Source organism: Pristiophorus japonicus, chromosome 8 (assembly GCF_044704955.1).
Source record: "Pristiophorus japonicus isolate sPriJap1 chromosome 8, sPriJap1.hap1, whole genome shotgun sequence".
Classification (NCBI taxonomy): domain Eukaryota; kingdom Metazoa; phylum Chordata; class Chondrichthyes; family Pristiophoridae; genus Pristiophorus; species Pristiophorus japonicus.
The window spans coordinates 44,455,937-44,468,663 of NC_091984.1; the positions used below are offsets into that span (position 1 = coordinate 44,455,937).

A 12,727-nucleotide genomic window follows, 5' to 3' on the forward strand; every position below is an offset into this window, starting at 1 on the left:
TGATGCTAATGCAAAGTATTATATGATACTACTTAATACTGGAACCAGAACATGTGCTTTTTAACTGCCTGTCCCACAAAACCCAGAGCTAGATGCTGGGGCTGGGCCTTGTTAGCATAGTGCCAGGGGCGGAGAGTGGAAAACGAGCGCTCGGGGCATCTCGCCGACTCCAGGCCACTGAACTATTGGGCGACTCAACCAGACTCCAGGCTGGAAGGTAGGTAGGTTTGGGCCAAGAGTTTGGTGTCTGTTTTTGGAAGGGGGCACCGGGTTCTGTAGCAGCCCAGTATACTTTTGTGGATGACGCAACATTTGATTGGGCTTGTTAAAAACTAGCAAATCAATGTATTTTACTTCAAAGTGTTGTGACCGATTGACTACTTGTTGCTGAGGCTCTACGTGAAGTTAAACAAGAATATCATACAAAATGTAGGGCAACCTTAAATAATTACTGTCCCAATTTCATAATATTGCTGGTTCCTACACTTACTTGCCATCCTGCTCAGTCAGATCCATTCCTTGTATGTTGTGTAGATATGACCCAACACCTTGAATGTCACAAAGTGCGTGCGGGGGCCTGTGTGGGATACTTACTACACATGAAATGTTTTTTTAAATACATCCCCTTCCCCTAATACTCCAGTTTCAAAGGCTAATACCACCCAGACTACTATAACAGGGCAAAAGGAGTATTAAAAACATCAAAAGTACAAGTTTTGCCCCAGCCTGTGTAGAGGTGTACCTGGCCTTTGCAATTATGGCAGTAAGGCCAAGATCAAGAATCCCTTACAGGAGGAAAAGTGCCAAGTGAGGATTTATGCCTTATCTAACCACAACTGATGTTGCAGCTATTAAACTTTGATAATCCATTGTTTATTTTATTTTGAAGGCATAAAAACATTGTACTTTGTGAATTGCAGTTCTCAATTGCTTACACTAGATGTCTTTGTTCACATATGAAATCACATTTAGGACAGGGCATCAACTCAATGTAGAAGCAATTATTTCCCCAAAGAATGTAAAAATAGATCTTTCCTCAGAAGGCTGAATGACAACTGTTGCAACGCCAGCACTAGTAAAGCATATTGCAGCCCTCACCATTAGGAACATAGGGACAGTAGCAGGCCATTCAGCCCCTCTAGCCTGATCGACCAATTAGATCATCGCTGATCTGCATCTTAACTCCATATCCCTTGTTTAACTTTGTGAAGAAAATGGTTTAGCAGATTGTCAAAGTAAACCATTTTCCTCACCTGAGGTCAAGGGATATGGGACTGTTAGCTATGAGGAAAGATTGAACAGGCTGGGGTTGTTGCCCTTACAACAGAGGAGGCGGAGGGAAGATTTAATTGAGGTGTATAAAATTGAGGGGCCTAGATAGAGTGGGAAGGAGAAGGGTCAATAACCAGGGGCATATATTTAAAGTAGTTGGTAGAAGTATTAGAGGGGAGATGAGGAAACATTTCTTCACCCAGAGGATGGTCAGAGTCTGGAACTCACTGCCTGAAAGGCAGAAGCCCTCATCACATTTAAATGGTACTTGGATGTGCACTTAAAGAACCGTAACTCTTTTCGACCGGCACAGACACAATGGGCCAAATGGCCTCCTCTGTAGCATAATTTTCTATGATTCAACAGGTAAATGGAGTTAAGATGCAGATCAGCCATGATCTAATTGAATATATATATATTTTAAGAAGCTTGGTTTGACTATGGTAGCAGAGAGAATCCATTTGTAGATGAAGAGAGGACCCAGCTATCATTGCAGAACAGCATTAGACTGTTTCAACTCTAAACCATCAATCTAAACAAATAAAGATAAATAAAATGAGACAAGATTATTCAACTGTGTTCAATAAATGTATTTATAATGACAAGTACAACTAAAACAATTGCTGGCTTCAAACTCAATTACAGACACAATAAACCTTTAACAAAAGCAATGTCTGAATCATTATGCAGTAGACCACAAAGATTCACGTATCACAAGCACAGCCAGAAGTCAGCAAATAACTGAGTTCCCAACAACTGATTTGAATCTTGGTACTGGACTTCACTTCAACTTACTGAAGATATGTTCAGCCACCTGAAAGAACAAAAAAAAGTGTTTTAATCTTTGTGTGACAGTAGAGTGGATGGGCAGACTCCGACTGCACAGAGAGCAGACTGGGAACAGTGTGTATGAATATCCTGTAAGTGAATCGGGAGAAAATTTATAATGCCAGTCCATCCAATACAGAACCTTTTACCAAGATGCATTTATTGCTTTTCAAGTGATAGAGGGGTGTACATTTGTGTACTTCATTTATTTTGCTCTTAAAACAAAAACTGCAACAGAAAAAAATTGCAGGGTTGTGGGGAACGGGCAGGGGAGTGGGACTAATTGGATAGCTGGTTCAAAGGGGCAGCTCAGGCACAATGGGTCAATGGCTTCCTGTGCTGTATCATTTTATGTATCTAGAACTATTTTTTTTAAATTCAATCGGAATTCTTTAGAATTTATACTGACCACGATACTTCCCAATGTTTAATTCTGATTACAAAAATAGCATTTTCATTACTAATTAATTCTCCTTCAGTTCCATTTTAAAAAAGGATCAAGCTTCCTTGATAAATTCTGGAAGATACCCGAGAAAGATTTCTGTATGAGGAGACTAGTCAGAAACCTGCATATTTTATTACTAATTGGTACTGTGAGTAGGAACACCAGAAGTGTGTGCCACCAGGGCACTTTTCCAAAATCAAAGACAGGAGGGTGAACAAGGCCAGTAAGGAAATTTGGAACTCTTCCCCAAAATGAGAAGATAGGTATTTACTATACAATCAAAGAACAATGTACTTACGCAGTGGTCCCGGGCAAGCAAGAAGTCAAACAGCTCCTCAGTACAGGTCTCTTGTGTTTGTGATCGAGAGTTCACTCGCTCGGTACAGGTGTCCAGTCGTGATCGAAGTTCCACACACTTCCCATTCTGCGCACATTCCTCCCTGATAGTCGTTAAGGGATCCTGCACAAGTACAACAGAATGTTTTAAACAAATCAAATAAATAGCACCCTCACCTAGGTAATGTGTTTAAATACAAAACTTTAAAGCGTTTGGCCACTATTTAAACTTTTGCTTTCAAGCAAAAGTGGATTTTTAGGGCAATAACATTAGATTTAATTCTCATTTTTATTTGTTCTGGGTTTGCGACTGTTAACATTGTGTTTCTAGATTCTCATAAATGTATGACTCCAAGGAGTTGATCGGGAAGGGATTCAAACCTGCTAGCCCCACATCGTGAGTTTTTAAATCCCAGCCTTGTCTCTGTGGGAAAAATTAAGTGAATTAAATGGGATGGGACAGTAGCTTGCACCAATTATGGATTCCCTTTCTTCACCCCCTCAGCCTTTGTCTGAAAGCTTAAAGTTTCCTTACGTCTGGCTCAATGCAAAAGCCACAACAGAATGTATGATCATGTTCATGATCACCTTAACAGATGAGATTTTCAACTTTAACCAAATATTTCAAACGACAGAGGGAGGCAAATGAACAGGAAATCAGGATCACTTGGCTCGTGAGTGTTTGACGAATCACCAGCAAAAGCAGAGGCCCAAGACTTATCAATGACCGTTTCTTGTATGCAATAAGTGACAAGATCTTTGAAGGTTGATAGGAAGAGGGTGGTGAGAAGAGAATAATGTTTAATATAAAACCTGTGTGTTAAACCATAGACTCAGAGTGCAATGTCAGGTCAAATCTACATTCTCCTCTTGCCCATAGGCAATTAATATTAATTGAAAATATTTAATCTTTAGTATATCCTGTTGCAGCTTGGTTTAGACTTAGATTAATACCACAACCATCCGCTGCTACATTTCTATTTTTTTTTTGCAGGTCAAGAAGCAGAAAAAAAAAATGAGGCAAGGAGTAAAAATAAATGAAGTAAAATAGAAATAAATTGCAACAGACAAATTTGAACTCCATTTTTTTTTTTAAAAAACAGTCTCACTTCATATCCACAGCATACCAAATAATTTCAACTGTATTACACAATGAACACAAGAGTTGGTAACGAGATGAGAGATTACTATTTTAACTTGCCTCCTTAACCATTAATGACACAATGAAACCGAGTCCACACGAGAGGGAGCAGTCTTGGATTTAGTTTTGGGGAATGAAGCTGGGCAGGTTGAAGAGGTATTAGTGGGAGAGAACTTGTGTGCCAGCGACCATAATTCAGTCAGATTCAAGTTGGTTATGGACAAGGACAAGGTTAAGCCTGGAATAAAAATCCCGAATTGGGAAAAAGCTAATTTTGCTAAGTTAAGGAGTGATTTGGCCATAGTGGACTTGAAACAGCTACTTGTGGGTAAATCAGTGTCGGAACAGTGGGAAGCATTCAAGGAGGATATCTTAAAGAAAAAGGTTGGGAATAATAATTCAAGCCCATACAGGGGAGGATAAAGAAAAAACATGAAGCTTTTGTCATATACCAATGGCTAAATACTATAGAATCTTTAGGAGGAATATAGAAAGTTAAGAGGCAACATTAATAAGGATATTAGGAATGCTAAGAGAGAGCAAGAGAAATTCTTGGCCAGTAAAATTAAGGAAAACCCTAAGATGTTCTATAAATATATTAAGAGTAAGAAGGTAACTAAAGAAAGGGTAGGGCCTATTAGAGACCATGAGGGTAATCTTTGTGTGGAGGCAGAAGATGTTGGTAAGGTTCTTAACGAATACTTTGCATCTGTTTTCACAAAGGAAAGGGGCAATGCAGATACTGCTATCGAGGAGGAATGTAATATTCTGGATGAAATAAATATAGTGAGAGAGGAAATAGTAAGGGGTTTAGCAGCTTTGAAAGTAGATAAGTCCCCAGGTCCAGATGAAATGCATCCCAGGCTGTTGAAGTAAACGAGGAAATAGCAGAGGCCTTGACCATCATTTTCCAGTCCTCTTTGGATCTGGGCATGGTGCCAGAGGATTGGAGGATTGCTAATGTGGTACCCTTATTTAAGAAGGGAGAAAGGGATAGGCCGAGTAATTACAGGCCTGTCAGCCTAACCTCAATGGTGGGAAAATTATTGGAAAAAATCCTGAAAGACAGGATAAATCTACATTTGGAAAGGCAAGGATTAATTAGGAACAGTCAGCACGGATTTGTTAAGGGAAGATCGTGTTTGACTAACCTGATTGAACTTTTTGAGGAGGTAATCAAGAGGGTCGATGAGAGTAGTGTGTACAATGTAATATATATGGACTTTAGCAAAGCTTTTGATAAGGTCCCACATGGTAGACTGGTCATGAAGGTTAAAGCCCATAGGATCCAGGGCAAAATGGCAAGTTGGATCCAAAATTGGCTTGAAGGTAGGAAGCAAAGGATAATGATTGATGGATGTTTGTGACTGGAAGATGTTTCCAGTGGGGTTCCACAGGGCTCAGTACTGGGTCCCTTGCTTTTTGTGGTATATATCAACGATTTAGATTTGAATATAGGGAGTATAATAAAGAAGTTTGCAGACGACACTAAAATTGGCTGTGTGGTTAATAATGAAGAGGAAAGTCATGGACTGCAGGAGGATATCAATTTACTGGTCAGGTGGGCAGAGCAGTGGCAAATGAAATTTAATTCAGAAAAGTGTGAGGTGATGCACTTTGGGAGGGCTAATAAGGGAAGGGTATACACATTAAGTGGTAGGCCACTTAATAGTGTAGATGAACAAAGGAACCTTGGAGTGCTTGTACACAGATCCCTGAAAGTAGCAAGCCAAGTGGATAAGGTGGTTAAGAAGGCATACGGAATGCTTGCCTTTATTGGCCGAGGCATAGAATACAAAAGTAGGGAGGTTATACTTAAATTGTGTAATACTCTGGTTAGGCCACAGCTGGAGTACTACGTGCAGGTCTGGTCGGCGTATTATAGGAAGGACATGATTGCACTAGAGAGGGTGCAGAGGAGATTTATTAGGATGCTGCCTGGAATGGAGAATCTTAGTTATGAGGACAGATTGGATAGGCTGGATTTGTGCTCATTGGAACAGAGGAGGATGAGAGGAGACCTCATTGAGGTGTACAAATTTTGAGTGGCCTGAACATAGTGGACAGTAAGGGCCTATTTCCATTGGTGGAGGGCAATATTACAAGGGGGCATAGTTTTAAGGTGGTTGGTGGAAGGTTTAGAGGGGATTTGGGGGGGTGGAGGGGGGCTTCTTTACGCAGAGGGTTGTGGGGATCTGGAACTCGCTGCCTGGAAGAGTGGTGGATGCAGAAACCCTCACCACTTTTAAAGAGATGGTTGGATGGGCACTTAAACTGCAGTAACCTGCAGGGTTACAGACCTAGAGCTGGTAATTGGGATTAGACTGGATGACCTTTTGTTGGACGGCGCAGATATAATGGTAAGTACTGCAGGGAATCAAATACGGCTAGGGTGATCTCCTGGACTCGTTTCGATCGCCTGGATGGGTCAGAGAGATTTTCCCAGATTTTTTCTCTCTAAATTGTCCTGGGTTTTTAATCTGGTTTTTGCCTCTCCCAAGAATCGCATGGCTTTGGTTGAGGTAGAGTGTAGAATGTTTCAGTATAAGGGGCGTTGCAGTTGTGAGGGGCGGATTAGTTGGGCTGGGTGCTCTTTGCCTTTCCGTCATTGTTCATAGGTTTATATGTAACCTTCAGGGCTGCTGACCAAGGGTCGTGCGGCTTTGTCGGCCGGCGCGGACACGATGGGCCGAAATGGCCTCCTTCTGCGCTGTAAATTTCTATGTTTCTATCATCAATATCTTGGGGCCACTACTGACCAGAAGTGAACTGGGCCAGCCATACCAGCACCGCAGCCACAAGGGAGTGGGCAGAGGCCAGTATACTCAGCAACAAGTGGCTCACCTCATGACTCTGCAAAGTTTATCCACCAAGATTCAGGTCAGGAGTGCGATGGACTACACTCGTCTGGATGGGTGCAACAGCAGCAACACCATCCAGGAGAGAGCTGTTCACTTGATTGGTACATATCACCAGGCTCAATATCCAGCCCTTCCATCATGGATGTACTGTGGCTTTGGTATATATGATCTACAGGATGCAGTGCAGCAACTCACAAAGATTACCTCGACAGCACCTTCTTCTCATGAGTTCTACCACATAGAAGGACAAGAACAGCAATGTTATGGGATCATAACTTCAAAGTCACGTACCAAACCAAATATCGCTGTTCCTTCATTGTCGCCGAGTCAATATCCTGGAATTTCTCATCTAAAGCTATTTTGGGCACATCATCACTACAAGGGATTCAGGCGGTTCAGAACAACTAGAGTTGAGCAATAAATATGACCCTGCCCACATCCCGAGAACAGTTAATAATCAAATGAGAATTTCTGATAGCTAGGATTTACGCAGATCATTGTGCACTTACCACCAAATCTTCCTCCTCCTCCTCCTCCTCCTCCTAAGGAGAAACAACGTGATTAGTAAGAATAAACAGGAAATGAGATAAATCACAAATTGATCCGTTACAACTATTTGCATTTATATAGTACCTTTCAGAGGCTCACTAGAAAAAATGAACACCAAACAGAGATATTAGGAGGGGTGACCAAAAGCTTGGTGAAAGAGGTGAGTTTTTAAGGAGGGTCATAAAGGAGGGAGGATGAGGGGTTTAGCGAGGTATAGGTAGTTGAAAGCAAGGCCACCAATGGTGGGGCAATTGGGGGAGGGCAGAAAGAGATGAAGAAGACGCCAAAGTTGGAGCAATGGAGAGTTCGGGGAAGGGGGGATATAGCAGTGGAGAAAGTTACAAAGATAGAGAAGGTTAAGACCACGGAGGGATTTAAACACAAGGATGAGAATTTCAAATGACATGTTGGAGACAAGTCTGTTATTGCTAGGTGAATTTAAATTTTCAAGACTGAGATCGATAAATTTTTGTTAGGTATGGGTATCAAAGAATATGGAGTAAAGGCAGGTAAATGGAGTTGAGGTACAGATCCATCATGATCTAATAGAATGGTGGGACAGACTCGAGGGACTAAATGACCTCCTCCTGTTCATATGAGCCAATGTAAGTCAGCATTGACAAGTGGGACACTGCAGGACAGAATACAATCTGAAGCTCGGGGAGTGAAAGCTGGGACGCGGGATAGCAGAGCACTGAACTAGTCACGTCCGATGGTGACAAAGGCATGGGTGAGGATTTCAGCAGCAGATGGATTGAGGGAGAAGTAGAAGCGAGCAATATTATGGAAGTGGAAGACTTTGTGATGATGATACTCAAGCTTAGGGTTTAATAGGACACAGAGGTGCCAACAAACATGGTCACACTCAGACAGTTGGATGGGACAGGAGATGCAATCTATGGTGAGTTTTGGAGATTGTGACGGGCCGAAGAGGACAGCTTCAGTCTTCCCCAGCGTTTAGTTGGAGGAAATTGTGGCTTATCCAAGACAGGATGTTGGACAATATCTGAAAGCACAGACAGCAGAGAGGTTAAGAGAGGCAGTGGAGGGGTAGAACTACAAGTCATCCGCATACACGTGTATGCTGACCCCTCAGCTGATGGTATCAGCCAAGGGCGGCACAGATGGGAAAGAGGTGGCTAAGGATGGATCTATTCGGGGCTACCAAGGTAATGGTGCAGGGGTAGGGAGAGAAACGATTGATAAAGGATCTGGCTATGATCGAGAGTGAAATCAAGCAAGAGCAGTACCATTAAACTGGATAACAGAGGCACTGTTGGCGAATATAAGAATCAGGAGCAGGAGTAGGCCATTCTGCCCCTCGAGCCTGCTCTGCCATTCAATAAGATCATGGCTGATCTTCTCCCTCAACTCCACTTTCCTGCAATATCTCCATAATCCCTTGATTCCTTTAATATACAAAAATCTATTGATCTCGGTCTTGAATATACTCAATGACTGAACATCCAGGGGTAATTCCAAAGATTCAACATCCTCCAAGTGAAGAAATTTCTCCTCATCTCAGTCTGAAATGGCCGACCCCTTATTCTAAGACTGTGACCCCTGGTTCTGGACTCTCTAGCCAGGGGAAACATCCTCCCTGCATCTACCCTGTCAAGCCCTGTAGGAATTTTGTATGTTTCAATGAGATCACCTCTCATTCTTTTAAACTCTAAAGGGTATAGTCCTAGTCTACTCAATCTCTCCTCATAGGAAATTCCCCCCATCCCAGGAATCAGTCTGCTGAACCTTCATTGTACACCCTCTATGGCTAATATATTCTTCCTTAGGTAAAGAGACCAAAACTGTACACAATACTCCAGTTGCGGTCTAACCAGGTCCCTATATAATTGCAGCAAGACATCTTTACTCTTATACTCAAATCCTCTTGTAATAAAGGCCAACATACCATTTACTTTTATAATTGCTTGCTGTATCTACATGTTAACTTTCAGTGATTCGGGTACAAGGACACCCAGGAGGATGACCATGACGACCCTGGCCACTGTCTCAGGCTGAAACAAACTGATCAGTTTTGATGTCGGATTTGACCCCAAGCTAAGCTTCCTATCCCACATCCTCTCCATCACAAAGACTACCTATTTCCACCTCCATAACAATGTCCACATGTGCCTTTACTTCAATCTGCTGCAGAAAACCTCATCCATGCCTCTGTTACCTCAAGACTCTCTCTATTCCAATACTCTCCTGGCTGACCCCTTATCTTCTCCGATCAGCATATTTCAGCTCTTCCAGAGCTCTGCTGTCCGTATCCTGTACAGCGCATCCATCTTTGTTGCCCCACAATGGCACCTGTTCCTCCAGCCTCCTTCCCATCTCCAACCTCCTTCAGTCCTGTAACCTCTTCCCCAAGAATTCGCCATTCCTGGCACCGGCCTTCTGTTCACACCCCCTTCGCCCCACTATTACCGGCCGTGCCTTCAGTCACCTACACTCAAATTCACTTCCGAAACCAATCCACTTCTTCAATTCCCTTTCATCCTTTATGACATTCCTTAAAACCCTCCTCTCCAATATCTCCTCTGGCTCAGTGCCGATTTTTGTCTGATTATGCTTTCGTGAAACACTTCAGAACATTTAACATTAAAGGCACTGTATAACAGGGTGGATAAAGGGGAACAAGTGGATGTGGTGTATTTGGACTTCCAGAAGGCATTTGACAAGGTGCCACACAAAAGATTACTGCACAGGATAAAAGTTTACAGGATTGGGGGTAATATATTAGCATGGATAGAGAATTGGCTAACTAACAGAAAACAGAGAGTCTGGTTGGCAATCAGTAACTAGTGGAGTGCCGCAGGGATCAGTGCCGGGACCCCAACTATTTACAATCTATATTAACGACTTGAAAGAAGGGACTGAGTGTAATGTAGCCAAGTTTGCTGACGATACAAAGATGGGAGGAAAAGCAATGTGTGAGGATGACACAAAATATCTGCAAAAGGACAGGCAGGCTAAGTGAGTGAACAAAAATTTGGCAGATTGAGTATAATGTTGGAAAGTGTGAAGTCATGCACTTTGGCAGAAAAAAAATCAAAGAGCAAGTTATTATTTAAATGGAGAAAGATTGCAAAGTACCACAGTACAGCGGGACCTGGGATTACTTGTGCATGAAACAAAAGGATAGTATGCAGGTACAGCAAGTGATCTGGAAGGCCAATGGAATCTTGACCTTTATTGCAAAGGGAATGGAGTATAAAAGCAGGAAGTCTTGCTACAGCTATACAGGGTATTGGCGAGACCACATCTGGAATACTGCGTGCAGTTTTGGTTTCCATATTTACAAAAGGATCTACTTACTGTGGAGGCAGTTCAGAGAAGGTTCACTAGGTTGATTCCGGAGATGAGGGGGTTGACTTATGAGGAAAGGTTGAGTAGGTTGGGCCTCTACTCATTGGAATTCAGAAGAATGAGAGGTGATCTTATCGAAATGTATAAGATTACGAGGGGGCTTGACAGGGTGGATGCGGAGAGGATGCTTCCACTGATGAGGAGACTAGAACTAGAGGGCATGATCTTGGAATAAGGGGCCTCCCATTTAAAACTGAGATGAGAAATTTCTTCTCTCAGAGGGTTGTAAATCTGTGGAATTCACTGCCTCAGAGAGCTGTGGAAGCTGGGACACTGAATACATTTAAGTCAGAAATAGACAGTTTCTTAAATAATGGGTTATGGGAAGCAGACAGGGAAGTGGAGCTGAGTACACGATCAGATTAGCCATGATCTTATTGAATGGCAGAGCAGGCTCAGAGTAGGGCCTACTCCTGTTCCTATTTCTTATGTTCTTATATTCTTATAAATGCAAGTTGTTCTACCAGCAAGCTAGATTAGAATTTAAAATGTTACCATATTTTAAAAAGTATTATTCAAGACACCTTTTCTGCATCTATTAAACTCTCCAAAAAAAAGTTTCATTAGAGGCAATTTAAAAAAGGAACAGAAAAAGGAAAGGCAAAAATCACAAAAAGAATATAATGACCTGAAAAGTGCTTAAGTGGAAAATAGGAGATGGTCAAGTATGTGTGCATCATCCCCTTTTATTCTGTTCCTTTTTTAAAAACTGTTCAACTGTAGCATCTTCTCGTTCTACACCGGAAATGTTAACTTGCCTGTTATCTCCACAGATGCTGCCTGACCAGTTGAGTCTTTCAAGCATTTTAGGTTTTTGTTTCAAATTTCAAGCATCTGGCTTTTTTTGTTTTAATGTTATTTCAAAAGTGCAAGACCTCCTGGACTGGTGGGGTATTTATTTCCCCACAACTGTGCTTTCAGGTAGAGTGAAGCTGGGAGACTTACATTACAGAATTGGATCAAGAAGAAAAACATGGTTGGGCAATATCCGAGGTTTCCAGTTCTGCCTTGCTTACCTTACAGAAACAGATTCCACGTCGAACAACTGCTACTGAAACAAAGGCATGATTTGAAAATAACATTGTTGGCACCAGGACCATCCCCAATAGCTGGGGAGAGCATGCACATCAGTGCATAAAATACTGCAAGAGCTAGAAACAAAATGCTGAAAACACAGCAGGTCGGTCAGCCCGGGTGGGGAGGACCAAGAGTCACCCTACACGTTAGTGACCTGATCTGGAAGGAAGGACAAATCCAGGCCAGACTGGCCCGGGCCCCCTCACTGTCCCATATTCCGTTCAGTCGGGTTTACTCGCATTGTAAACTCGACCACCCCTGCCTCTGCCCTTGGACTCACCCCCAGCGGCCCCAATCCCCGGCACGCCGCGCCGCTCATTCCTGGGTGCTCCCGGCCCAGGCTTGTCCTTGGCTTTCCGCCGGGCCCAGGCTCAAAGTTACAGCCAACTTTCACAGCCCAGCTTCCACTGCCTCGCCCGCTCACATCCCCCCTTCTCCTACCCTGCTCTCACTGGGCCTCACCTCGGGCTCTCCGGTGTTCAACATCACTTCGTCCCCCAGGCCCATAGCGTCCACTTTCTGCTCAGACCCGGCAAAAAATACTACGCATGCTCAACCTGCCTGGATTGACGTCCAGCTCTAAACACCCGGATGCTGCCAGAAAGGTATAGAGTGTATTCACCGGCAGGAAGTGGCGCAGCAAGTGTACTTCCGGGTTAGGACGCCAAGCTGCTCAAGCAATATATGTAGTGTATCAATTACAGAGGCAATATCACTAGGCGGTTACTTTTCTTTGCTAATAATCAAATAGTATTGTATGTTTTAATCTAATCAAGCGCTAAATCCTACCCACCGCTGCCAGAGTAAATTGCACGTCTTTTTATTCTTTGTGAATGCTGCACAAAG

The 12,727-nt window shown here is 42.8% G+C and overlaps 1 protein-coding gene across 2 annotated transcripts; it reads right to left on the minus strand.

Moving 5' to 3' along the window:
- Positions 1 to 1,847: 1,847 nt before the first annotated feature.
- uqcrh (ubiquinol-cytochrome c reductase hinge protein) lies at positions 1,848 to 12,464 on the minus strand. Of its 2 annotated transcripts, none has more exons than XM_070886721.1 (4): positions 12,344 to 12,464; positions 7,393 to 7,425; positions 2,844 to 3,005; positions 1,848 to 2,086 (listed from the first exon to the last, which is right to left on the minus strand). In XM_070886721.1, the coding sequence occupies exons 1-4, from the start codon at positions 12,386 to 12,388 to the stop codon at positions 2,054 to 2,056; spliced, it is 273 nt and encodes a 90-aa protein (XP_070742822.1). In that variant the 5' UTR covers positions 12,389 to 12,464; the 3' UTR covers positions 1,848 to 2,053. The 2 variants fall into 2 exon arrangements, with proteins under 2 accessions (XP_070742822.1, XP_070742823.1); XM_070886722.1 differs by having other exon boundaries at positions 7,393 to 7,422; positions 12,344 to 12,463.
- Positions 12,465 to 12,727: the final 263 nt, after the last annotated feature.

Excerpts from the sequence above, each read along its gene's own strand:
- uqcrh (XM_070886721.1), bottom strand. The coding sequence starts at position 12,388 with ATGGGCCTGGGGGACGAAGTGATGTTGAACACCGGAGAGCCCGAG. Across the intron at positions 7,426-12,343 it reads TGAACACCGGAGAGCCCGAG|GAGGAGGAGGAGGAGGAGGA; the intron begins GTGAGGCCCAGT and ends GTTTCTCCTTAG. Across the intron at positions 3,006-7,392 it reads AGGAGGAGGAAGATTTGGTG|GATCCCTTAACGACTATCAG; the intron begins GTAAGTGCACAA and ends GTACTTGTGCAG.